The sequence below is a fragment of the Trachypithecus francoisi genome, unplaced genomic scaffold (assembly GCF_009764315.1).
Source record: "Trachypithecus francoisi isolate TF-2019V2 unplaced genomic scaffold, Tfra_2.0 Lachesis_group20, whole genome shotgun sequence".
In the NCBI taxonomy this organism is placed as follows: Eukaryota; Metazoa; Chordata; class Mammalia; order Primates; family Cercopithecidae; genus Trachypithecus; species Trachypithecus francoisi.
This window is the reverse complement of record NW_022681466.1, coordinates 16,562,313-16,586,968: the sequence shown is the minus strand read 5'-3', so window position 1 is coordinate 16,586,968 and position 24,656 is coordinate 16,562,313. Positions and strand designations below refer to the sequence as shown.

General features: G+C 46.8%; 2 protein-coding genes across 3 annotated transcripts; one reads left to right on the top strand and one right to left on the bottom strand.

The window, feature by feature from the left end:
- Positions 1–1,302: 1,302 nt before the first annotated feature.
- Positions 1,303–15,840, bottom strand: DUSP3 (dual specificity phosphatase 3). The gene is made up of 3 exons (XM_033182835.1): positions 15,594–15,840; positions 11,527–11,753; positions 1,303–4,979 (listed from the first exon to the last, which is right to left on the bottom strand). Exons 1-3 carry the CDS (start codon positions 15,716–15,718, stop codon positions 4,774–4,776), a joined length of 558 nt encoding a protein of 185 aa, XP_033038726.1. The 5' UTR covers positions 15,719–15,840; the 3' UTR covers positions 1,303–4,773.
- Positions 15,841–16,183: 343 nt separating this feature from the next.
- Positions 16,184–21,433, top strand: CFAP97D1 (CFAP97 domain containing 1). Of its 2 annotated transcripts, XM_033182836.1 has the most exons (6): positions 16,831–17,135; positions 17,675–17,745; positions 18,343–18,461; positions 19,756–19,879; positions 20,413–20,469; positions 20,923–21,365. In XM_033182836.1, exons 1-5 carry the CDS (start codon positions 17,012–17,014, stop codon positions 20,467–20,469), a joined length of 495 nt encoding a protein of 164 aa, XP_033038727.1. In that variant the 5' UTR covers positions 16,831–17,011; the 3' UTR covers positions 20,923–21,365. The 2 variants fall into 2 exon arrangements, with proteins under 2 accessions (XP_033038728.1, XP_033038727.1); XM_033182837.1 differs by lacking the exon at positions 19,756–19,879 and having other exon boundaries at positions 16,184–17,135; positions 20,923–21,433.
- The last annotated feature ends 3,223 nt before the right edge of the window (positions 21,434–24,656 follow it).

The following is a 24,656-nucleotide window of genomic DNA, read 5'->3' as shown; positions in this document are numbered from 1 at the left end:
GAACGAGACTCCGTCTCAAAAAAAAAAAAAAAAAAAAAAGTGACATTTGGACCAGACTTTGAATGACAGGCCAAATTTGGAAAGTATATTATGTTCCTTTGACTCCTTGGGATCATAGAATCTTTGATCTGGAAGGAATCTCAAAGGTCATCTTGTTTAATTCTCCACTTGGTTCTGGAGGAGGCCCCTATCTCTAATTAATGGAAGCTGAGGATTCTCCTTATTAGCTGCATTTTAAAACAGATTTTGCTCCCACTGATAGGTGGTAAAAAGGAAATATCTGGATTGGGAAGGAAAACTTCTGCTTTTAGGCAGTAGCCTGCATTGAGGGATGTCCAAATCACCTTGTCTTTATTTGCACATCCATACACAATGGAGGCCATGTAGCTGTTAAGATGAATGGGGTAGAACGAAAAAACAATAACTAAAATGTAAGCTAAGCAAAACAACAAAGCAGAGATATCTCTGTATATACACATGTATGTACATGTGTGTGCTTATATATGCTTGAGATTTTCCTGTAAGGATATGCTTATGGGGAGAGAAATTGAAGGAGCAAGTGACTCACTTTTCCACATAAGCCTTTTGCATTGTTTAAGTGTATTACTATATACATATTATTTTTAATGAAAATTTTCTTAAATTATACTTAAAAACACTTTTACCTGTTTTATATTTTAGTGCTCTGCCTTTAGATTTTGTGTAGAACCATAAAGATTGTGTTGTCAGAGGTTTGACAAATAGTGAACGAGTCCAATTGCTTCATATGATAGAAGCAACAGGAACCTCAAGGGGCTTTCTCTGCCCAGACTTCTGTCTGGGAGAAAAGGCACCCACTTTCTCTAAGGTTTTTTATTCAAAGGAACATAACACCAATAGTGGAATTTAAGGCATCTGGGGGAAGGGGATATGTTTAGTAACCGTTCATTTGCAGGATCACTCAAATCCCAAAATGCCACCCAGTCATCATGTGAGGCTACCTTGAGATGAACACCCTAGTCCCCTACTGTCTTAGGAGTACAAATCTTACCTCCTTCATCCAGGTGGGCCATTCTACCTAAGAATATTCCTAACAGAACATTTCTGGTACTGGAGAGATGTTCATCAATATCTACTGCATAAACAGGACCATCATGGAACCTATAACTAGCTCAGAACAGCTATGTTTTAAAGATGATTATTTTTAAAAAGTTAGAAAAAGCAAATATAAAAGCTAAGCCCTCACGAAAAAAGCTAAGCATAAAAACACAAAAGAAAATCAACTGTGATAAGAGGGACAAAAAAAAAAAAAAAAAACAATACTTTTGTAATGTAAGACATTTATTTTGGCTACAGTTTTGGTGTTTTAACACTGATTTGTGATACAATGGACATTAAACTTCCTTTAAAAAAGAAAAAAACAATTTGGTAGCTCTCCCTTTTCTGTCCAGAAAATTCACTCTTTCACAATCAAATTACCCTAAAATCTGGCGGAGTTAAGAGGCAACAACAGTTAAGCTTCCAACCAATCTGTTCTCTCAACCTGAAATGTCTTCTATTTCCAATCAGGTTAAAACCTTGACTTGGAAGAACCATCACTGTTAGCCCTTCAGTGATTCCTGACACTAGTTCTGTGAAAAATAAAATTTCCTACGAGAAAAGCTCATGTCTTCATATTGAAGATCAGTGCTTTATTTATTTATTTTTATTAAAACAGTAGCATCTTAACTTGTGGCACAAAAGGCCCCAACATTCCCTTTCTGAACCATCCATCACGATGGGTGGAAGGCAGCGCCACCTGCTGGCCATCATATTATGAATCTCATACCCATAATTTCCTTGCGGTGCTTAATTCCAAGTGGAGATTATTAGAGACCCCTCAGAGCCAAAAGGGACCTGAGAGGTCTTCTAGATGAGTCCCCTCATTTGTAGGTGGTGGTTTCTGGATAACTCAGAGTGGCAGGGACACAGACCAGCCTGTGGAACGGTATACTGCTTTAAGATTGAAAAGAAAACCATTTGGCGCTCTAATTTTGCCTGGATGGTGCTCTGTCTGTCAAAGAAAGGGATCAGGTCTGGGGAGGGGGTAAGGGCACCCTGAGTTCCTGTTCCAACACTTCCCAGGTGGTAGAAGGCTGTCCAGGAACAGCTCCTATCCACAACTGGGCATGTGTTGGCTCTTACACAAGAGACTTTTATTTTACTTGAACTAGGAGCTAAATTTCATTAAGTAAATACGGGGTTTTGGGGGTGAAGGACTATCAAGAAATCCCAAGTTATCAGCATAAAAGTAGTTTCAAAGTAAAGGCAGTAATTCTCCCAGTGGCCTTTTCTCCCTCATGCCCCCACAGAGGCTTTCGAGAGGTCCTTGTTAGCCAGCCACACCAACCTGCTGTGTTCCCATAAGTAGCTGTGCCTGTCCCATGGGGTGACCACTGCCTGGGCATGGGAGGGGAGCCCCAGCCCCAGCTCCCTAGCCTCTTCCAGGAGCAGAGCAGAAAGCTCTACTTAGGGGTACTACAACCCACCTGGAGAAAGAGCTGCACATTCTAGGCTATGAGGGACCCACCCTTTTTACTTGCTTCTCCGGGGCTGGATCAAGGGCATGTGCAGTACACCTGGAAATCCCAGGGAGCCCTTTTCTTGCAAAAGAGTATCATATGAAAGAATCCAGCTTCAGGGAGCAGCAAACCCAAAATCTTACCCAGCTCTACCTTATAGAGCTGGACAACCCTGGGGGCCATGCCCTTAATCATTCTGAACCTCAATTCCTTTTTTAATAAAGGCCACAATACAAGAACAAGCTCTACTAACTTTACAGGGTTATTGTGAGGCTCAAGTTAGATTAAGTTGGAAGGCTACCTGGAAGCTGTGCAGTGAGGTACCCAGTTTAGAGGATGGCCATTTCACTTAGGTGGGTTTATCTGGACACCTTTTTCACTATCTGGAGAAGAAGACACATCCTAGTTGTTCAGGGCTGCTGTGCTCACAGAGAAAAGTGGACAGCAAATGACCAGGCTGGGCAGGACTGCTCCTGTGTGATCAGAGACCTTCATAGCCGGGAGTGAGGCCTTACACCACACCTGCTTCTCCGTGTCCCAGCCAGGAGCTCCTGGCCAACTCTGAAAAAGGCACATTCCCCACCTTGGCATATTAACACTGCCTGAATTTAAATGTAAAACTGGGTTGTAAATAGTCAACAAAAGTCCCTGATATTTCATTTTAGGTAAGATTCCTTCACAAGGCCTTGCAAGTGATCCTACCATGAATTCAGGCTTCTGGGAGCGTGAAACACCCACCAGAACAATGCCCTATATATATTTGGTGCTCAAAAAGCGTTTAATTTCTTAAACTTTTATCAGACAACTATGTGCAAGGTGCTGGGGGCATGGCTGAGGACCTTCTCTTTGCCCAGAGTGACCCTGAAGATAAATAGCATCACAATCACTTTCCATAATAACAATAATGTAAAATCCTAACAAGACTGTGTTTAAAACAAAACTCTTATATTCTGGCAAATTTGCATACACATGTGAGGGCTAGTGCATTCCAAAATCATCCTTAGAAAGTCTTTTGAAAGGTTGACTGTGTTTGGGTTTTTTTGCTCTACCACCAGTAAAGGATCCATTTGGATACTCCGCCATGTCTCGTGTCTGCCTGGCTGAGTCATTTCAGGAATCCCATGCTGGCACCAGAGAGCTCTAAGAGCCACCTGCAATGGGCAGGGTGTGTGCCTGGGACTCTTCACTTCCCTGCTCGTCTTCTGGCCGCATTTCTGAGAGGCACCCCCCACCCACACCCGTGCACACACGCTGTAATTGGCCAACTTCCTCCTTCTGTTCTTGGAATAGCAACCGAGAGAAAAAGCAGTTAGCACGAGTGGCTTGGGCTTGCCAATGCTGTAATTCAGGACAAAACCCTTGTAATTCTCCAAATGGTGGGGTTTTTAAATAGGTTAGACTTCAACACCCTGTTTTCTAAAAAAGAAAAAAAAAAAAAAAGCATGCCCAAGGCATCACTCTTCTCAAAAACGAAGTGACTGAGATAAGGTCAAAGCGAAATATTCCAGAGCAGCAGATTCTGAACTCAAGGCTTCCAAAGATTCACATTTTGAAAACTCTGTGGATTTAGGAGGGTTCTCCAGGTTTGCCTACACAAGGCCTCTTTGTGTGGGGACCATTCTTCCTAAGGCAATCATTCAATGCAGCCTTGCTATGGGAATCTCCATCCACTAATGACTGACAGACACCCCTGCCCCAGCTCCGGACCTCAAGACGTGAGAGCTCTGCCTATGTACAGGGTGTGGAAGGCTGTGGGGACAGTGGGGAGCACAGACGTGGTAGGGAGAGTGGCCTGCATTTGCATAGTTCCTTTACTAGGGCTCAAGGTGTTGAGGTCCCCACTCAAGAGAGGATTTGGGAGTAGGGGAAGGGAGGTCATGAGGGACCTCTATGAGCATCCTAGGCCTTATGCTTCCACACACCTCCTGCCCTGGGCCATCGGGAAGCATGCAGGCCACAGGCCTTCCCCCTCTGAGCCCCCATCCTAGGGAAAAGACATCATAAGTTACAGAAACAGGACAACTGGGGAGCAAGGACGCCCCCCTTGGCAAGCTTCTTTATGTACTCCCCAGCGTGGGGAAGGTGGCCCAGGACTGTGTTGAGACAGACTTGTAGACAAGTGCCTTGTGACGCTGGGAGCAGGGTACGGTGTGTTTCCTAAACATGGCAGCTCGGGACATCTTTGCCCACGGCCTCCCCCGCAGACCTCTCAAGCAGAGGCAGCGGGGATGCCCTAGGGTTTCAACTTCCCCTCCTTGGCTAGTCTGTCATTGAGCTGGCACAGCTGGGCCAGGAAGCCATCGTTGGGGCCAATCTCACGGTTCTGCCTCACGATGCTCAGGGCAGACTTGACATCCATCTTCTGCCGCATCATGAGGTAGGCAATAACTAGCGTTGGAGAGCGGCTGTAACCTTCCCGGCAGTGGACGAGCACCCGGCCTGTAAGAAACAGGGGAGATGCGGTGAGCTGGGGGCGTCCCATTACACCATGGCATCGGTCAAGACTCTTCCATGAAGTGCCACTTAAAAGCACAATGTCACGCCACGGTGTGCCCGCCAGAATTGCTAAAATGAAAAGGATGGAAAACCCAAAGTGACGAAAAAGGATGGAAGATACGGGGCAACTGGAACTCTTCTGCGTGGCTGGGGGAGGTGGGGTGTGAATTGGAACAACCACTTTGGAAAGTTGTATGGCAAGGCAGTATCTCCTCAAACTGAACATGTGCATCCCCTCTGGCCCAGCAATCCCACTCCCAGGCCCAGGTCCAATAGAGATATGCATTCACATTCACGAACATGGGTCAGAATGTTCATAGGCAGCACTGTACATCATGGACCCCAGCTAGACACCCCCAAAGGCCCATCTACAGTAGAAAGGATAAATACAAAGAATGATCAGCCCACCACTTAGCAGAAGCAACACGGAGGCAGCACACAGATATGAGGTGGACGAGCTCACAGAGTAGGAAAGTGGGTGAAACCCATCTGTGCTGTCAGAAGCCTGCAAGGGGCCGGGTGCGGTGGCTTATGCCTGTAATCCCAGCACTTTGGGAGGCCGAGGCAAGTGGATCACGAGGTCAGGAGTTCGAGACCAACCTGGCCAACATCGTGAAACCCCATCTCTACTAAAGATACAAAAAAATTAGCCAGGCATGGTGGCGTGCACTTGTAATCCCAGCTACTCGGAAGGATGAGGCAGGATAATTGCTTAAACCCAGGAGGCGGAGGTTGCAGTGAACTCAGATTGGGCTACTGCACTCCAGCCTGGGTGACAGGGCGAGACTCCGTCTCAAAAAAAAACAACAAAAAAAAGGCCAGGCATGGTGGCTCACGCCTGTAATCCCAACACTTTGGGAGGCTGAGGCAGGTGGATTGCCTGAACTCAGGAGTTCACGACCAGCCTAGGCAACACGGTGAAACCCCATCTTTACTGAAATACAAAAAATTGGCCAGGCATGGCAGTGTGCGCCTGTAGTCCCAGCTACTTGGGAGGCTGAGGCAGGAGAATTGCTTTAACCCAGGAGGCAGAGGTTGAGGTGAGCCAAGATCGCACCACTGCACTCCAGCCTGGGCAACAGAGTGAGACTCCGTCTCAAAAAAAAAAAAAAGAAGAAGAAAAACTCACATTGTTGAAGCCATATGAACCCAGGTTTAAATTTGACTGACTGATTGTAATGGTTAAACGCATCCATTTGGCTAATGCACAATGCCCAGTCACTTGATCAAACACTCATCTAGATATTGCTGTGAAGGTATCCTGTGGCTGTAATTAGCATCTACAGACAGCCGACTTTAAGTAAAAGGGGACCACCCTTGATAATGTGGGTGGGCCTCATCAAAACAGTTGAAGACCTAATGGACAAAGATTGAGGTTTCCTGGAGAAAACGTCATCACACCTCGACTGTTACACAGAAATCCTGCCAAAGTTTCCAGCCTGCTAGCTTGCCTCACTTCAGACTTCCCAGCTCTGAGAAGCACATGAGTCAATCCCTTAAAATAAATCATATATATATATATAAATCAATATAATAAAAATATATAAAATAATATATGGCCAGGTGCAGTGGCTCACACCTGTAATCCCAACGCTTTGGGAGGCAGAGGCTGGAGAATCACTTGAGGCCAGGAGTTCAAGACAAACCTGGTCAACATAGTAAGACGCCATCTCTCAAAAAAAAAAAGAAAAGAAATAGCCAGGGGCAGTGACGCATGCTTGTAGTCCCAGCTACCTGGAGGCCAAGGCAGGAGGATCCCTTGAGCCTGGGAAGTCAAGGCTGCAGTAAGCCAAGACTGCGCCACTACACTCCAGCCTGGGTGACAGAGCAAGACTCTATCTTAAAATATATATATATTAATATATATATAAACTATATATTATATAAATACATGTAATATATAGAGACTACATATAACATATATCTTATATGTAAATAATTATATAACATAACTATCTAATTATATATTATATCATATTATATAAAATTATGAATGATAAAATTATATCATATATTAGATATAATTATATTAAATAAAATAATATATTTAATATAATTATATATTTATATTATATAAAATATATTATATACAATTAAATTTAAATTTAAAACATATGTAAAATAGATTACATATAATTATGCATTTATATATTTATAATATATATTATGTATTTATATATAGGTTTATTTTATTAAATATATATATAACATTTTAATATAGTGTGTGTGTGTGTGTGTGTATATATATATATAAAATAGACACCATCTGTCAATATCCACAGGGGAGATTAGTTCCAGGACCTCCTGCAGATACCCAAATCTACAGATACTCAAGTCCCTGATTATAAAATGACATCATATATGCAAATAACCTCTGCACATCCTCCCCTATACTTTAAATCATCTCCAGATGACTTATGATACCCAAGACAATGTAAACGGTTATTAGACTATATCATCTAGAGAATAACAAGAAAAAAGTCTGTACATGTTCAGTACAGACATAACATTTTTTTATGTTGTTTTTAATATTTTCAGTCTGCAGTTGGTTGAATCCACAGATGTGGAACCCACATACACTGTGCACATACACTGCAAAAGTGTGTGTGTGCCCTTTTACCTGTTCTTTGTTTTGTGGTGTGTGTGTGGTGTAAGCGTGGTGTTTTGTCTCGAAGAAGCATGAGTCAGGCACAAATAAGCCCACCCTACTAGGAACTATGTTGAAAATTTTCAAGACAGGATTTAAGGGAGACTATGGAGTACTCTGACGCCAGGAAAACTTAAAACTTTGTGTAAAATAGACTGGCCAGCATTAAGGGTGGGTTGGCCATCAGAAGGCCCTTGTTTCACACGTATGGCACATGGTAACCTGTAAAGCCACAGCACCCAGACCAGTTCCCATACATAGATGCGGGGGACCGACTGTATATTCTATTGGTCCTATTTTTTCTAGAGAATCCTGACCAATACACTGGTTATTAACTCATGATCTACCTACCTCAAGGTGCCTCAGTTTTCTTATCTGGCCAATAGTACCCATTGCACAAGGTGGTTAGAAGATTAAAGGAGATGACACATGAATCCTCTAGGTTAGCACCTGGCATCCATGAGCACTCAATAAATGTTACCCAATACTGGGCATCCTTTGGTGGCACCTAGTACACCCTCAGCTACAGCAGCCCTGGTCCTGTGTCATTGCCAGACATGCACAGATCGACTTTTCTCTCCTAGAGGACAAATTCCTTAAGAGCAAGAAATGGCTGAGCACGGTGGCTCACACCTGTAATCCCAGCACTTTGGGAGGCTGAGGTGGGTGGATCACCTGAGGTCAGGAGTTCGAGACCATCCTGGCCAACAAGGCAAAACCCTGTCTCTACTAAAAATACAAAAATTAGCTGGGCATGGTGGCACATGCCTGTAATCCCAGTTACTCAGGAGGCTGAGGCAGGAGAATCACCTGAACCTGGGAGGTGGAGGTTGCAGTGAGCTTCGATCGCGCCACTGCACTCCAGCCTAGGTGACAAGAGCCAGACTCCATCTCAAAAAAAAAAAAAGGCTGGGCGCGGTGGCTCAAGCCTGTAATCCCAGCACTTTGGGAGGCCGAGACGGGCGGATCACGAGGTCAGGAGATTGAGACCATCCTGGCTAACACGGTGAAACCCCGTCTCTACTAAAAATACAAAAACTAGCCGGGCGAGGTGGCGGGCGCCTGTAGTCCCAGCTACTCGGGAGGCTGAGGCAGGAGAATGGCGTAAACCTGGGAGGCGGAGCTTGCAGTGAGCTGAGATCCGGCCACTGCACTCCGGTCCGGGCGACAGAGCGAGACTCCGCCTCAAAAAAAAAAAAAAAAAAAAAAACAAAGGCAAGAAATGTGGAGCATTGATTTTTGGATGTGTTACAATCTCTAGCATACACCATGTGCTCAATAAATATTTCCTGACTAGCTGAGTGAATTATTACCTACTAACACCTCTATAAGGGCATTGTTTGGCAAGGAATCTGCTAGCCCAGAGTCCAACAGAGTCTCTTCTGCTCCCATCACCCTACCCCCAAAACACCACTCTATTTTCTCAATGCCTTCCAAATCAGGAAGCAGGAGTCCTCCACTTTCTTGCCCATTCACCCTCTGGCCTGTATGCCCAAAATATTCAGAATGGGGCTTCCCCTGCCCCACCCTAGGAATGAGACCCTCTGCAGAGCAGCCACCTCACCATCTAGAACATACTCTGCATGCCCAGTGCACACAGAGCCTACTGGGAAAGGGGCCAGTTCAACCTCCCATTCCTCTAAGCTCAGCCCAGATACCACCTCCTCCATGAAGCCTCCCTTGGTTTTCCCAGCTGGAAGTGACTGCTCCCTCTTGAGCATCCTCAGCCATCCCACCCAGCTCTCAGTGATGGGTCCCTGTCCCCTATACCCTGTCAGAGGCCAGCATGTTTCTGTTGACTCACTTAGCCACTCATTCCTAGAAGCATTTATACTTGGCATTAGAGCCCATGGAGTTCTTCATCACTTGCTCATTAATCATTTGTGGTGTACCTACTATGTGCTAAGGAGACAGACAAGGAACAAAGTGGACCCAGCCTGAGGGCAGGCTTCATGGAAGAGAGGACACCATGCCAAGGACGAGGTGGAGTTTGCCAGAGGACCGGGTAGGGAGAGGCAAAGAGAACTTTTCAGACTGAAGACCCAGCACACCTGGACTGAGACAGGAGGTCAAAAAAAGAGAATGTTCCTAGGTTTTGGGAAGAGGAAACAAAGTCAGAGAGCTTGAAATTCCCTGAATGAATGACCAATTGGTATTACATGAGAACAACAAAATCCTTCCCCTTCACCCAGCCTATGTCTACACAGGGTGATGAGCTCAGTACAGCTGGAGTGGAGGGAGTGGGCAGGGTCGGGGGTGACAGTGACCGGGAAGGACCATGAGGGGCCTGTCAGCAAAGTCTGCAGATACTCCCACAGTAAAGCTTCTCTCTGAGCCCTGAGCGTGCGCTGTCCAGTGGTCTAGAAAATTGTGTTTACTGGAAATAATTCAGACGGTGAGGCTGCTGGGCCCAAGAATCATCAGAGTAGTAGAGCCAAGGCTGATCACACCTCATGGGGGTTCCCTCTGCTGGGAGGGTTTGGGGTGGGGAGGGAGGAAGAGGCTAAGGGAGGAGCTGAGAGAAATAGCTAAAAGCAGAAAGGGAGAAAGGGCAAGTGGCCCAGCCTGCTCAGCTGATGTCTGCTTTGTGGCCTTCTAGGGTTTCTTGCTGTAACGCCTTGGTGACTGCCAGCACCTTGGTAGTTCTCCTTCAGTCTTACCTTATCTTTGGGGGCTGCAGGAAGTGTTTTTTAAGTGGCTAGAAGATTTGGCCGGGGGGGCTGTGGTTTGCTGACTGCCAACCTAAGCCAACCACAGCTACCCCTTTTCCCCTTGCCAGGCAGTCACATGAATCTCTAGCCAATGAGATGTGAGGGGAATTTCTGGGAAATGTTTTACTTGTTCTTAAAAAAAGAGAGAGACCAGGCATGGTGGCACGGGCTTGTAGTCCCAGCTATTCTGGAGGCTGAGGTGAGAGGATTGCTTGAGGCCAGGAGTTGGAGACCAGTCTAGAAAACATAGCAAGACCCTGTCTCTTTAAAAAAAAGAGAAAGTGACTGGATGTGGTGGCTCATGCCTGTAATACCAGCACTTTGGGAGGCTGAGGTGGGCAGATCATCTCAGGTCAGGAGTTCGAGACCAGCCTGACCAACATGGTGAAACCCCATCTCTACTACAAATACAAAATTAGCCAGGCGTGGGGGCACATGCCTGTAATCCCAGCTACTCAAGAGGCTGAGGCAGGAGAATCACTTGAATCCAGGAGGTGGAGGTTGCGGTGAGCCGAGATCGCGCCATTGCACTCTAGCCTGTGCAACAAGAGTGTGACTCTGTCTCAGAAAAAAAAAAAAGAGAGAGAGAGAGAGAGAAGGTGGGAAGAGATGGCTGCAGTGCCTCATCTGCTGTACTTTGTCCTACTTGGATGTGGTGACCGGATCCCATCTTGGGACCACGATGGGAGCACCCAACACTGAGGTGGCAGAAGAGAGAAAGGGAAAGGGCCTGGTCCAGATGCCACCACGGAACTGCTGAATCAACCAGCCCCCATGCTCCTTCACCTCAGGACTTCCTGCCATGCACATTAACACACTAACACATCTTCCTCATCGTTACAGCTGTTTGAATGGGGGATGTGTAAGCAACTGGAAACCAACCTCCAGCCAAAGTGCAATCAAAGGCAAGGACCCTGGGGCTGCCATGGTGTGAATGAGTTGCACATCCTGTGACACATGGGGCCACTTGACAGGCAGCCAGGTGAGCAGAGAGAGACCTACAGCTCTGTCATTCACCCCAGAAGAAGGGAAACAAGGAGGTTTCCAAGAAGAGACCTGTTGTGGGCCTGTTTTCCAGAGGGACAGTCCAGTCAAAGCTGCCTCCCATCTTTTCCTGGCGGGAGTCCCTTACCATTCTTTTGAGCCAAAGCCTGGTCGATGAAGTCAGCAGCCCTTTCAAAGTAAGCGCTGAGGTTGAACTCCTGTGTGTCGTTGGCCTTGATGCCCAGGTATGTGATGCCGGAGTCCTTGTAGAAGTTGGCATTGGTGTTGACGTGCATGAAGGACCTGCCCTCAGCCGCGTTCAGAACATGGGTGATGCCTAGTTTCTGCAGCTTGGGGATATCCTGAGCCACAGACCTGGACGGGAGACAATGGTGGGGATGATTAACCAACCAAATGGCAGCCCCAGGGGGAGGAAGATGAAGAAGTATTTAAACCTCTTGGCAAAGCAAGGAACCCCTCCATGCTCTGGCCCCTGCTGGCTTCTCCTGCCTCAACTTATGACCTCCTCCCTGACTCTGGCCATATCGAATTGCCAGCAGCTTCCCCAAATAGACTGGTGGTTTCATAGCCATGCTGTTCCCTTTGGAATGCTCTTTCCCACCTTTTCTGGAGAAATGCTCCCTCTCATCTTTCACACCCTCTGCAGTGTTTGTCTCCCCTCCATTCCATTTGGCCCCATGCTCCCTAAGCTGTGGTGGGGATGTACATAGCCAACTGGTTACAAATGGGCTCTGGAACCAGACTAACTGGGTCTGCACCCAGCCCAGGTACTAGTCAGGCAACCTTAAGAAGCCATTTAACCTTTCTGTGCCTCAGTTTCCCTCTCTGTAAAATGAGGATAACAGTGCCTTCTCCCTGAGGTTGTTATGAGTATTAAATGGGCTATTCCATTGACAGAGCCAGACATGGTAGTGAGCACTACGATTCTAATGCTTGATTGTGCTTCTGTGTTTAGACATCCAGGCTTTGAGCTCCTTGAGAGAGGAACCATGTCTGCTTTAAGTCTGTTTCCCCACCATCTGTTATAGTACCTGCCACTTAGTAGGTGCTGAATAAATAAGCAGTGAATGAGTGCAGAAAAATAAATTTGTCATGCGCCAGGCAGCCGCCTCCCTGCCCCCAGAGGGATCCTACCTACCACATTCCACTAGCTACATTTCCAAAGCTCTTTTGGGTGATTTAGTACTTGGGGAGTAAGTGGCCCCAACAGAACTATGGGAGGTTACAAAATAATTGATCTAAGGCCGGGTGCAGTGGCTCACACTTGTAATCCCAGCACTCTGGGAGGCCGAGGCAGGTGGATCACCTGAGGTCGGGAGTTCGGGACCAGCCTGGCCAACATGGTGTAACCCTGTTTCTAATAAAAATACACAAATTAGCCAGGTGTGGTGGTACATGCCTGTAATCCCAGCTACTCGGGAGGCTGAGACAGGAGAATCACTTGAACCCGGCAGTTGGAGGTTGCAGTGAGCCGAGATTGTGCCATTGCACTCTAGCCTGGGTGACAGAGTGAGACTCTGTCTTGAAAAATAAAATAAAATAAAATAAAAATAAAAATCATAATTGGTTTGAATGGTGAAAAGGCCCTTTTATTCCATCTCACAAAACATCCCAGCCCAAATGGCAGTTTATACTTTACAAAATGCCGCCTCCTATGTGATCTTGTTTGCTCACTGAGCAGCCCTGTGAGGAACAAGGATGGCAATATCCCCGCTTAACAGAGCTTGAACTCAGGGCCAACAGGATGGGCAGAGGGATGAGCACAGGCCCCATGTGCTGCTGGTGGCAGAGCTGGGAGAAGACCTCCTTTCTCCCGACATCCAGCCCTGCTCTATCTTCCACCTCACTCTGCCCCTCATGCCCACATCTGCTGCAAAACCCCCAAGGCCTGGCAAATGTGGCTCACACAGGCTCTGTTTCTGCCTTGTGAGGACGTGGCTGCAGCCCTGATTTTGTTAAGGGGATGGAGCCCAAATCCTCTTGGTGCTTGGTGCTCATTGATCCTCCCTGTTGAGGAACCTCCACACCCCTGGCCAAGTCAAAGTCAGATGTGCTTAGAGGGCAAGGGATGTATTTTCTACAGGGGCCATCAGCAATTGCCACTCTGGCTACACCAGACGTGCACAACCTTGGTTTCCACTTGGGAAGTGATGACAGCTGAATGGCCAAGCTGCCCAAGCAAGCGGCGTTCCTGAGGCTAACAAGGCCTGCTTGCTGCTTGGGGCAAGAGGAAGGGTGTCTCTAGAACTTTGCAATTCCTGAAGCCTTTGGCTGACACTGTGGGACTCTGTTTATTCCTGCTTAGGACACTGCACAAGACTGTAAAGCAGTGGCTGAGAGAAAAAAATACTTTGAAGAGTCACTCCCATTCATCTCCCTTCTCTAATACTTTTTTTTTTTTTTAGATGGAGTTTCACTCTTGTTGCCCAGCTGGAGTGCAATGGCACAATCTTGGCTCACTGCAACCTCCACCTCCTGGGTTCAAACGATTCTCCTGCCTCAGCCTCCCGAGTAGCTGGGATTATAGGCGTCGGCCACCACGCCCAGCTAATTTTTGTATTTTCAGTAGAGACAGGGTTTCACCATGTTGGTCAGGCTGGTCTTGAACTGTTGACCTCAGGTGATCTGCCTGCCTCAGCCTCCCAAAGTGCTGGGATCACAGGTGTGAGCCACCGTGCCAGGCCTCTAATACTATTAATAATTCAATATTCAAAAAATTTACCATGATCATTATTACTATCTCTACTATGAATGAACATTGTACAGTGCCTGACATACAGTAGGTGCTCAGACTGGTGAATGAATGATGGAATGGATGAGAACTATCCCCTTGAGGCTAGGGCCTGATGGACCCCTTCTAGTTCCGCGATGAACCCCATTTCTGTGGCAGTCCTTGGCAGGCTGAACAGCAGGTCCTAGCAGAGGTCAGGAAATACATACATGAACAAGACATTGACCCTGTCCTTGTAGTCCCTCACACACTCTGAGACACCATTTCCTCCTCTGTAAAATGGGAGGAGGGTTAGTTTTGAATTTTCAACATGCCATCCTTGGGCTGAGCCATGGAGCTTAGGATTTTGGTAACTGGGTCCTCAGAGTGTCATGAAAATCCAACCTGAGCCTTTCCAAGGCTGTACAGGCATGCTAATCTATTCTTTCTTGTGGCTCCTATTTCACATCTCAGAATTCTGACACTGGTTCTCTCCTGCTGATTAGACATTCTTACTAGAAAAAATTTTTAAATTTAAATAAAAAAAAATTCTTACAGGTGGTGGCTGTAACAGGCAGTGGCTAACGCCTGTAATCCAAGCACTTTTGGAGTCCGAGGCGGGCAGGAGTTTGAGACCAGCCTGGCCAAGAGACCAGCCTGGCCAATATGGCGAAACCCCGTCTCTACTAAAAATACAAAAATTAGCCAGGCGTGGTGGTAGGCACCTGTAATCCCAGCTACTCGGGAGGCTGAGGCAGGAGAATTGCTTGAACCCAGGAGGCAGAGGTTGCAGTGAGCCGAGATCGCGCCCTCCAGCCAGGGTGACAGAGTCTGGGAGTGAAAGGTCAAGAGCCTTTTCTAGGTAGTGGCTCAGGTCCTTAGGGGGATTATCAGTAGACCGTTCTTCCTGTAAATCAAACCACATCTGGAAGGTGGGGGCCTGGAAATCCCGGCCCAGCTCCCCGGACTCGCTCGTTTGGGGTGTTTAGGTTCCCTGATCCGGGACTGCCGGGCCAGGAAAATTCCATGCCCGAATTGTGACGTCGGCCCGTTGCCATGGCGGCGAAGGCAGACATTCCGCGGTGACCTCACTGCAGAACCAGGCAGCTGTCACATGATGCGCTGGCAGGAGACCGGCCGGGCGACCGAGGGCCACCTGTTAAGTGAACATGGTAGCCCCGACCCCGCCCAAGGCCAAGCCCCAAGCGGGTGGCAGCAGAGGACCCGGGCAGGCGCCCCTCGGGCTCCGTGCGTCCCGCGACGGGGAATGGCCGCGCCCGGCCAGGCAGGGTTCCAGTTCCTTGGCCCCACGCGCGGGGGTAGGCGTTGACTCCAGCCACCTCCCAAGCCCCCGCTGTGGCTCCCGGAGGGGCGATGGCGCCCGGGCTCCCCCAACCCAAGACTCGCGACACCCCGACCCCGGCCTCGGGTGGGCGGGGCGTCCCGAGAGGGACGGCGGGGCCAGGCTCACTGGGGGGACTCACGCGTTGCCCACGTAGATCCGCGGGGTGACCTCGTTGCAGGGTTGGCTCGGGAGGCTGTAGCAGCCGCTGCCGTCCGAGAGCAGGTCGTTGAGATCCTGCACCGAGAGCTCGAACGAGCCCGACATGGCGGCGGCGGGGCCCAGCACGCCCGGCGGGAGCAAGCGAGGCGGAGAGCAGCGGGTCAGCTGGGCGGGGGCTCGCTCCAGGAGCCGCCCAGTCCCGCCCCAGGGGCGGGCCTGCCGGGCTCCGGGAGCTGCAGAGCGCGGGCGCCGTGACGCGGGGGCCCCGCGCGCCACTCCTGGGCCCGTCCCCGGGGGGAGACGCCACCGCCCTGGAGTCTCGGGAATCCTCGCCCCATCCCGGTCCAGGCCGTTTGTGTATCTTTGTGTATCTTTGTAAACTGGGAAGCGCGGTAACTTCCTTCCCTGAATTAAATGCAGGGCCCAATAAACGTTTCTGTGGCGGGGGTACACCTAGAGGTCCCTTCAGTCAGGATTACAGGGACCGCGGGGTTCGGCTCGTGAGCGGCTCCCTGCTGTGGAGGCATCACCCGGGCGCTTGACAGAATCAAGCGCCCGGGTGATTGCTGGAAGGGTTAAATGTGACATTCAAGGAAGGCACCCAGCACTGCATGGCGAGCACTCAATAAGTGTTGGTCCTTCATCAACAAATGCGTTGAACACCCAGTGCTGGGGTGGAGATCAATCAGACTCCTGCAGCCCTTCCTGGAGCAGATGCCAGCCCACCATAAGCCACTCAGCATTTCCTGAACTCCTACTAAGTACAAAAGATAGTCTACTGGAGGAAAGCCGCCCTCCCCTACTGCCATGAAAAACTGGCAGTTCCCTTCCTGCAAAAGAGCAAATTTGGCCTTGAATTCAGGAACCCCACATCCTGAGCCCAGCCCTGCCACCAGTTTGGTTCTTGAGTAACATTGCTGCTGCTGTGGTCTTCAGTTTCCTCATTTGCAAAAGGAATTGGATCAGATTATCATTAGGGTCAACTTTCTCCTTCCCCAAAACTTGTGGTCTTGCACCTTCAGGCAAACTATTGCAGTGGAGACTACTTAGCTGATAGCCCAAGATGTGCAACCAAGGCTGGAATTTCTGTATCCCTCACCCCATCCCATCCCTGGCCACCCCTCCCAGCGCACCACTCCTTTCCATCTGGTGTTGGCTGGCAGCATCTGCATTCTAAGCAGGGGAGAAAGCTTTCGAGTTCCTTGACTTGAGCCTAGGTTAGCATTAAAAACACAAGCCCAGAGGCAGCCCAGTCATCCTCCGCTGCTCCTACTCCCTTCCCGGGACCTGTCCCTGATGTCATAACTGGGTAACTATGACAGCTTGTCATGGGGACAGCTAGGCACCTCACAGAGGAGTCTGGGTACCTCATTTCTGAAGTGAGACTAGGAAGAGAAGATGAACAATTCCCTGGATTATCTGGCCTACCCTGTTATCGTCTCTAATCACAGGCAAAGCACAACCTTCAGAAAGAAACTGGACTTTGGCCACTACATATCTCACAAGAATCGAATACAAATAGGTATGTGGGCACTTTGGGCTGGACACCGCTATCAGGGGTTTTGGAATGGTACCCCATAAAGAGATCGACAGTAAACCAGACCAGGTCACAGCTTTGGGATGATATGGCCTTATCTGCTGATTTGGGCAAGAGGGCATTAGCACCAATAACAAAATGTATCTTCCACCAGGGAGTTCACTGGATGGAAATACTCCCTTAAACTCTTTAAAGCCAAAGTACGTTAGAAAGAGGATAGGACTTCAGAAGCCAATAGACAGGCTAAAAATATTGGAAAAGGATTGGAAGAGAGGCTCTTTCTTTGGATTAAAAGGATATTTATCTCTGTAAATTTTACTTTCACTATTCTTTTGTTTCTGCTCAAAAGTCTCCAGAGATGTGCATTTGATAAATTAAACCAAACCAAACTTCCTGAGTCGCATTAAGGTCCTAATTCAAAATTGTTCATTAGTCAAGTCAAGCACTGTCTAGTGCTGGTTTTCTGAGGCCGCTACTGGAATTCCTGTGATGTAACATTGTTCCCTTTTATCCCCCTTCTCTAGTGAAGCCTACTGTTGATACCAAACCTCCAGTGGCGCACACACATCACATTTTAAAATTGAGCAAACTACAGGTATTTGTTCTCGCTGTTTGCAGATGTGCAGATGTATTTTATTGACTTCCAGTCCATTTCCTAAAGAGGTTCAATTTCTCAGAGCCTTCTAAATACCCATCTACTCAAAGATTTGTTAACATTCCTCCTTCCCACACACGTCACCCCTAGTCTTTTTTTTCCCCCCCTGAGGCGGAGTCCGCTCTGTCACCCAGGCTGGAGTGCAGAGGCATGATTTCAGCTCACTGTAACCTCTGCCTCCCAGATTCAAGCGTTTCTCCTGCCTCAGCCTCCCGAGTAGCTGGGATTACAGGTGCATGCCACCATACCCAGCTAATTTTTCATATTTTTAGTAGACACAGGGTTTCACCATGTTGGCCAGGATGGTCTTAGTCTTCTGACCTCATGATCCGCCTGCCTCGGCCTCCCAAAGTGCTGGGATTACAGGCGTGAGCCACCGTGCCCAGCGCCCCAGTCTTTTAAGTTCTGCTCCCAGTCTCCCCTGTGGCCCTCAATGCACCCCTTTCCCACGATCTCAGAGGAGGGGGACACTAAGTCATTGTGTGTGGAAGCAGTGTACTGATGGTGTCACCACGGTGAGGTGTGGTTTCTTACCAGGGTGAACAAAAGAAAATCAACAAAATCGAGTATGAAAACAAGCAACTGTGTCAGAAAATCGCAAATGCCCACCGCGGCCCTGCCAAGGTGGATTGCTGGAATGAATATTTTTCCAAGAGGTAATGTTCTTTGTCTTCATTTCAGTTTTGAAAAGTCAAAATTGACTTTCCTCTTGGGTTTTAGTGTGAGGTTTTCCCAAGCCAGAGGAGTACTTAAGGGAAGTTATTTTGAGGGAGAACCAAACAGACCATGTTACACAGAATGAAAACTTTACAAATGGGGACCTTTCTCTAGCATTAAAGAGCTTTTATTTCATCTAAGAGACTTTTCAGAGTCCTATTCAGTTTGTCACAAGAATGCACTGCCCACTTTTATAAAATGGTGGCTGTGTGTCTTAGTCCATTATAGGGTGTTATAGCAAAATGGTATAAACTGGTGGCTTATAAACAACAAAAATTTATTTCTCATAGTTCTAGAGGTAAGAAAGTCCAAAGATCAAGGTGCCAGTAAATTCGGCATCTGATGAGGGCCTGCTTCACAGACAGCCATCTTTTCACTGTAACCTCACGTGGAAGAAGGAGCAAGGGGTTTCTCTCAGGTGTCTTTCATAAGCACACTAATTCCATTAGGGTGACCTAATCATCTCTCAAAGGTGCACCCCCTAACCATCACCTTAGTGGTTAGGATTTGAACATAAGAATTTTGGGGGACACAGACAACTGGACCATAACACCATGGCTGGGGCTATGATGTGACATTCTTAAAATTGGTTCCAGAAATCTTTCCTGAGCAACTACTATGTGCTAGGCACCAGGAATAACAGAGATGAAATGAGATGTATATTTCCTAACCTCAAAGAACTCAAGGTCTTGTAGGGGAGATATTTATGGAAATGATGACAATGCAGTGTGATTAGGATACAAAAGAAGCACATGCAAGAGAAAGAATTTGGTGTGGGGGGAGGAGATGGTCAAGATGCCATTCCTATATCCTGCTATATTCTGGTATGAGTTGAAAGCTGAGAGGAGTGAGGTGACCCAAAACTTGTCACCAGGGATTTATCCACAGGGAGACCTTCCCCCAACCAGAGGTTCTCAATCCTGGTTTTACATTATAATCCTTGGGGAATTGTAGCAAAATGCCAGTGTGCGTGGTTCACCTCAGATCAATGAAGTACAATCTTCTCATGGGCAACAGGGTTGAGGACCACTGATATAAACCTCCAAATGCTGTGTACATTTCCCGGAGTGCAGTGCGGATCAACAGGCTGCCCCAGTGGCCTGTGGGCTCAGCAGGACAGTTTACTCCCTGCACTTAGACAGCCTGGCATTTATGATCTCACGACTTCATCTCCCCCACTTGTTAAGATGAGCATTTTCTTCTTCACCCATCTCGGGGTTTTGTGTTTTTCAGCTTAAACAGAGAAACGAGGAACCGTGAGCTAGTGAGAATCACCATGGAAAACCAGGGCATTCTGAAGAGGCTTGTTGATCGCAAACCCCACTATGACCGCAGGGCATCTGAGATAGACTGGCAGGCACGTGGGCACTTATGTTATATTCCTAGACACACACAAGAGTTTGTCCCTGTTCAGCCTAGAGAGAGTCTCAGAAAGATCCCTAAACAGCTAGAGTCAGATCACCTGAAATGTAACAATCATTAAAGGAAAAACCATCCAAAGCAAACAAAACTAACAGGCACAAACCATCAAACAAACAGCTAAAACATCTTGGTAACAAAGCTATTATGTGTCAGTTTCATAACATAACAATTATGTGTCAGTTCCAGAAAAATAATCTAGTAGCATCTTCCCTCATCCCTTAATTCATTAAGAAAGCTGAATGTACAGGGATTAGGGTACAAGAATCAGTCAGTATGTGGTTGGTTTGCTTCATTTAGGAATGACCCTTAAAAAGGTCAGGGGAGGGGAAGCCATGTGTGGTGTTTTAAAAAACCTCCACTTACTGACTTTGGTCTTTAAATCTTTTCTAAGTCATCCCTAGGATTTAGAACTTCAGTAATAGCACCAATGCCCTGGCATTGACATAAACCAATTTTTTTTCCTTCAAGAATTCAAGGCGCTATATCAGAAATACCACGAGATATCTTCTCTCCCAAAATGAATAGGTATGTCTCTCTTACTATCAAGCATTGTGACCAGAGCTGATACCAAAGCCCTGAGAACCCCATAAATGGCGAATGAGGGGCCCAGTTAAGGAGACGGATTTTGCTCTTCTCATATAATGCTGACTAGTCATCCATTCGGGAAACATGGGGCTCTCTGACTTTATTTCTTCTCTCCATACAAGAAGGAAATGATATTGCTTTTTGTCATCATCTTTGAGGCTTTGTGGGAGTCTAAGGGGAAGTGATTTGTTCCAATAAGACATAAACTGGAGGACTTGTGGCTTTGAAGTTGTGCCAAAGTTACATTCCAGGTCTCTCAGTATTCAAAAGTACCTGCGTGTTGTCATTTTGTATTATTTAACATTATTAGTAATGACTAAATGGACACTCAGGTGTTCCAAAGAATAGTTCTGTGTAATCGATGTGTCTCCTCTCTTCTCCACTGAATGCAAGGTTACTCACCCTGGAAAAGGTACAAGAGAAGGCCCTGGGATTTCCTGGCTGCTTAGAATCTTAAGACACTCCTGGGTGGCTGAATGCTCAATCTTCAGATGCTTCAATAAAGCTTGGAGCATAAAATGTGTAAGTTACATTTAGGGGACCCAAAGGCTTTACGTTCTCATTCCCAAATGGGGCAGGCAGAAGGAAAGATGCAATGAGCATTTTTATTTGGGGCTATGAAAAGAAGTTTTAACGAGAGAAAGAGAGAGAAATCTGAGAGAACTCTTTAAAACATACACCATCATCACCATCCCACGGAAGAAGAAAAGCTGGGGTGAGATCATCCAGCCACAAGTATAGCACTGTCAAAATGGAAAACAAAATCACATGACAATATCAAGGTTCAGAAAACACAAGGAACAAGTGCTGTTAGTTCCTCTGTGAATATACACAATTGGAAAAGAATGCCTCATTGAAGTTTCCATGGACTCTGTTCATTTATAGGGAGCAGCAGCAGTGAAAATGTCTCAAAACATATGGTGTGACAATGTTGCAGGCCTGCTATGACTGGTCCTGCTGGTTTTTAGCCCAATTATATTAGTCAGCATTTTCCAAAGAGACAGACTCAATAGGAGAGAGACAGAGACAGAGACAGAGAGACAGACAGAGAGAGGATTTATTTGGGGAATTGGCTCACAAGATCATGGAAGCTGAAGAAGTCCCACCACAGGCCATCTGCAAGCTGCAGACCCTGATGCAGCAGGGCAGATAACCCCCAAAGTGGGACTTAGCCTGGAAGGGTTCTTGGCTTCACCCAGGAAAGAATTTACGGGTGAACCAGTGGTAGGGTAGAAGAAGACAGTTTTATTGAAGCAGCAGTGTTACAGCTCTGGCAGTGTTACAGCTCCATGACTGCTCCTGCAGAACAGGGCTACCCCATAGGCAGAGAGCTTTGCAGTCATAGTTATACTTACTTTTAATTACATGTAGATTAAGGGGCAGTTTGTGCAGAAATTCTAGGCAAGGGGTAGTGTTTTTTTGTTTTTTTTGTTTTTTTTTTGAGATGGAGTCTCATTCTGTTGCCCAGGCTGGAGTGCAATGGCACGATCTCAGCTCACTGCAACCTCCACCTCCCGGCTTCAAGTGATTTTCCTGCCTCAGCCTCCCAAGTAGCTGGAACTTCAGTCATATGCCACCACACCCAGCTAATTTTTGTATTTTTAGTCGAGACGGGGTTTCACCATATTGGTCAGGCTGGTCTCGAACTCCTGACCTCAGGTGATCCACCCCCCCTCGGCCTCCCAAAGTGCTGGGATTACAGGCGTGAGCCACCGTGTCCAGCCTATAGGAAGGGGTAGTAATTTTTGGGTCCTTAGATCATTGCTGTGGAAAGGGGTGGTAACGCCTAGGTGTTGCCATGGTAATGGTAAACTGACATGGACACACTAGTGGGAGTGTCTTATGGAAAGCTGCTTCCACCCCTTCCCTGTTTTAGCTAGTCCTCAATTGGATCCTGTGTCCAAGCCCCGCCTCTGGAGTCAAGTTCTGCCTCCCACCTCACTGGGATGCTGGTAGCATGGCTTGGTCCAAGCCCGAAAGACTCGGAACCAAGAAGAAGGTGGTGTAACTCTCAGTTCAAGGTCAAAGGCCTGAGAACCCACCAGGGGGGACAAGGGTACTGGTATGTGTCTTGGAGTCCAAAGGCCAAGGAGCCTGGAGTTATTGTTCCAGGACAGGAGAGGAAGAGTGTATTCTAGTTCCAGCAGATAGATTGACATATTCACCTCTTGTCTGTTTTTGTTCTCTCTGAACCCACAGCAAGTTGACTGATGCCTCTCCACATGGAGAGTGGATCTTCCCACATAGTTCACTCAGACTTACATGCTAATCTCCCCTGGAAACACTCTCGCAGACACACCCAAAAATAATGTTTTACCAGCTTTCTATTCAGTCAAGTTGGCACCTAAAATTAACCATCGCACTGACTTTTTAAACTTTCTATTTTGAAATTTTTAAACTTTCTATTTTGAAATAATGAAAATTCACGGGTAGTTGAAAATAAAGGAACAGGGAGGCCTCCTGCAACCTTCACCCAGTCTCCACCAATGTTAGCATCTTGCATAACTGGAGTACAATATCAAAACCAGGAAACTGACATTGGGATGATGCACAGAACCTATGCAGGCTTCATCAGTTATACATGCACTCATTTTTGTACATATGTGTATAGCTCTATGCAGTTTTTCTCACATGTATAGCTTTGTGTAACCACAACCACATTCAAGATACTTAAAAGCACTATTATCAAAAGACACTCTTGTGCCACCCTTTAGCCACAGTCACCTCAGACCCTCAAGCCTAACTCTTGGCAATCACAATCTATTTTCCACCTCTCTGTTAGTTCATGGTATTACATAAATGCAGTATATGTCCATCCTTTTGAGACTGGCTTTTTTCACTCAGGATGATTTCCTTGATGTTCATCCACGTTGTGTGTGCCTTTTTATTGCTGAGTAGTATTCCATGGTATGGACGTACTACAATTTATTTAACCACACATCCATCAGAGGACATTGGGGTAGTTTCTAGATTTTTAAACATTATTATTATTATTATTATTATTATTATTATTATTATTTTGAGATGGAGTCTTGTTCTGTTGCCCAGGCTGGAGTACAGTGGCACGATCCCGGCTCACTGCAACCTCCACCACCCAGGCTGAAGCAATTCTCCTGTCTCAGCCTCCCAAGTAGCTGGGACTACAGGCACGTGCCACCACACCTGGATAATTTTTGTATTTTTAGTAGAGAAGGGGTGTCACCATATTGGACAGGCTGGTCTTGAACTCCTGATCTCGTGATCCACCTGTCTCAGCCTCCTAAAGTGCTGGAATTACAGGCGTGAGCCACCATGCCCAGCCTGAATATTATATGTGAAACTGCTGTGAACATTTGTGTGCAAGTTTCTGCACAAAAATATATTTTCTCTGGAATAAATGCCAAAGAGTATAATTGCTGGATTGTATGGCAAGTCCAATTTTAGTTTTAAAAGGAATTATGAAACGATTTTCCAGCACAGCTATGATACCATTTTATATTCCCACCAACAATGGATGAGTGATCCAGTTTCTCCACATCCTCATCAACATTTGATGTTATCACTTTTTTTACTTTAGCCATTCTGATGTGTGTGTAGTGAAATCTCATCTGTATATCCTCTTCAGTGAAATGTCTGTGCATGTCTTTTGCTCATTTCCTAATCTGATTTTTTAATTTTTTTAATTTTTTATTTTTTTATTTTTTTGAGACAGAGTCTCGCTCTGTCGCCCAGGCTGGAGTGCAGTGGCACAATCTTGGCTCACTGCAACCTCCGCCTCCCAGGTTCACGCGATTGTCCTGAGTAACTGGGATTACAAGCATGTACCACCAAGCCCGGCTAATTTTTATATTTTTGGTAGAGATAGGGTTTCACCATGTTGGCCAGGCTGGTGTCAGGTGATCCTGAGACCAGCCTGACCTCAGGCGATCCACCCGCCTCGGCCTCCCAAAGTGCTGGGATTACAGGCATGAGCCACCACACCTGGCCTGATTTTTTAATAGCAAATTTTGAAAGTTATTTACATATTCTAGATATAAGTCCTTTGCCTGCTATGCACTTTGCACGTGTTTTTCTCCCAGTCTATAATTTGTCTTTTCATCCTCAGGGTCTTTGACAAAGCAAAATATTTTTGATGACATCCAATATAT

What these genes read in the sequence shown, in the direction of transcription:
- DUSP3 (XM_033182835.1), bottom strand. Translation starts at nt 15,718, where the DNA reads ATGTCGGGCTCGTTCGAGCTCTCGGTGCAGGATCTCAACGACCTGCTC. An exon ending in CGGATCTACGTGGGCAACGC is followed by an intron (nt 11,754 to 15,593) that starts GTGAGTCCCCCC and finishes TCTCCCGTCCAG; the next exon opens with GTCTGTGGCTCAGGATATCC. An exon ending in GGCTTTGGCTCAAAAGAATG is followed by an intron (nt 4,980 to 11,526) that starts GTAAGGGACTCC and finishes TGTTTCTTACAG; the next exon opens with GCCGGGTGCTCGTCCACTGC.
- CFAP97D1 (XM_033182836.1), top strand. Translation starts at nt 17,012, where the DNA reads ATGAACAATTCCCTGGATTATCTGGCCTACCCTGTTATCGTCTCTAAT. An exon ending in TAAAATTGAGCAAACTACAG is followed by an intron (nt 17,746 to 18,342) that starts GTATTTGTTCTC and finishes GTTTCTTACCAG; the next exon opens with GGTGAACAAAAGAAAATCAA. An exon ending in CATCTGAGATAGACTGGCAG is followed by an intron (nt 19,880 to 20,412) that starts GCACGTGGGCAC and finishes TTTTCCTTCAAG; the next exon opens with AATTCAAGGCGCTATATCAG.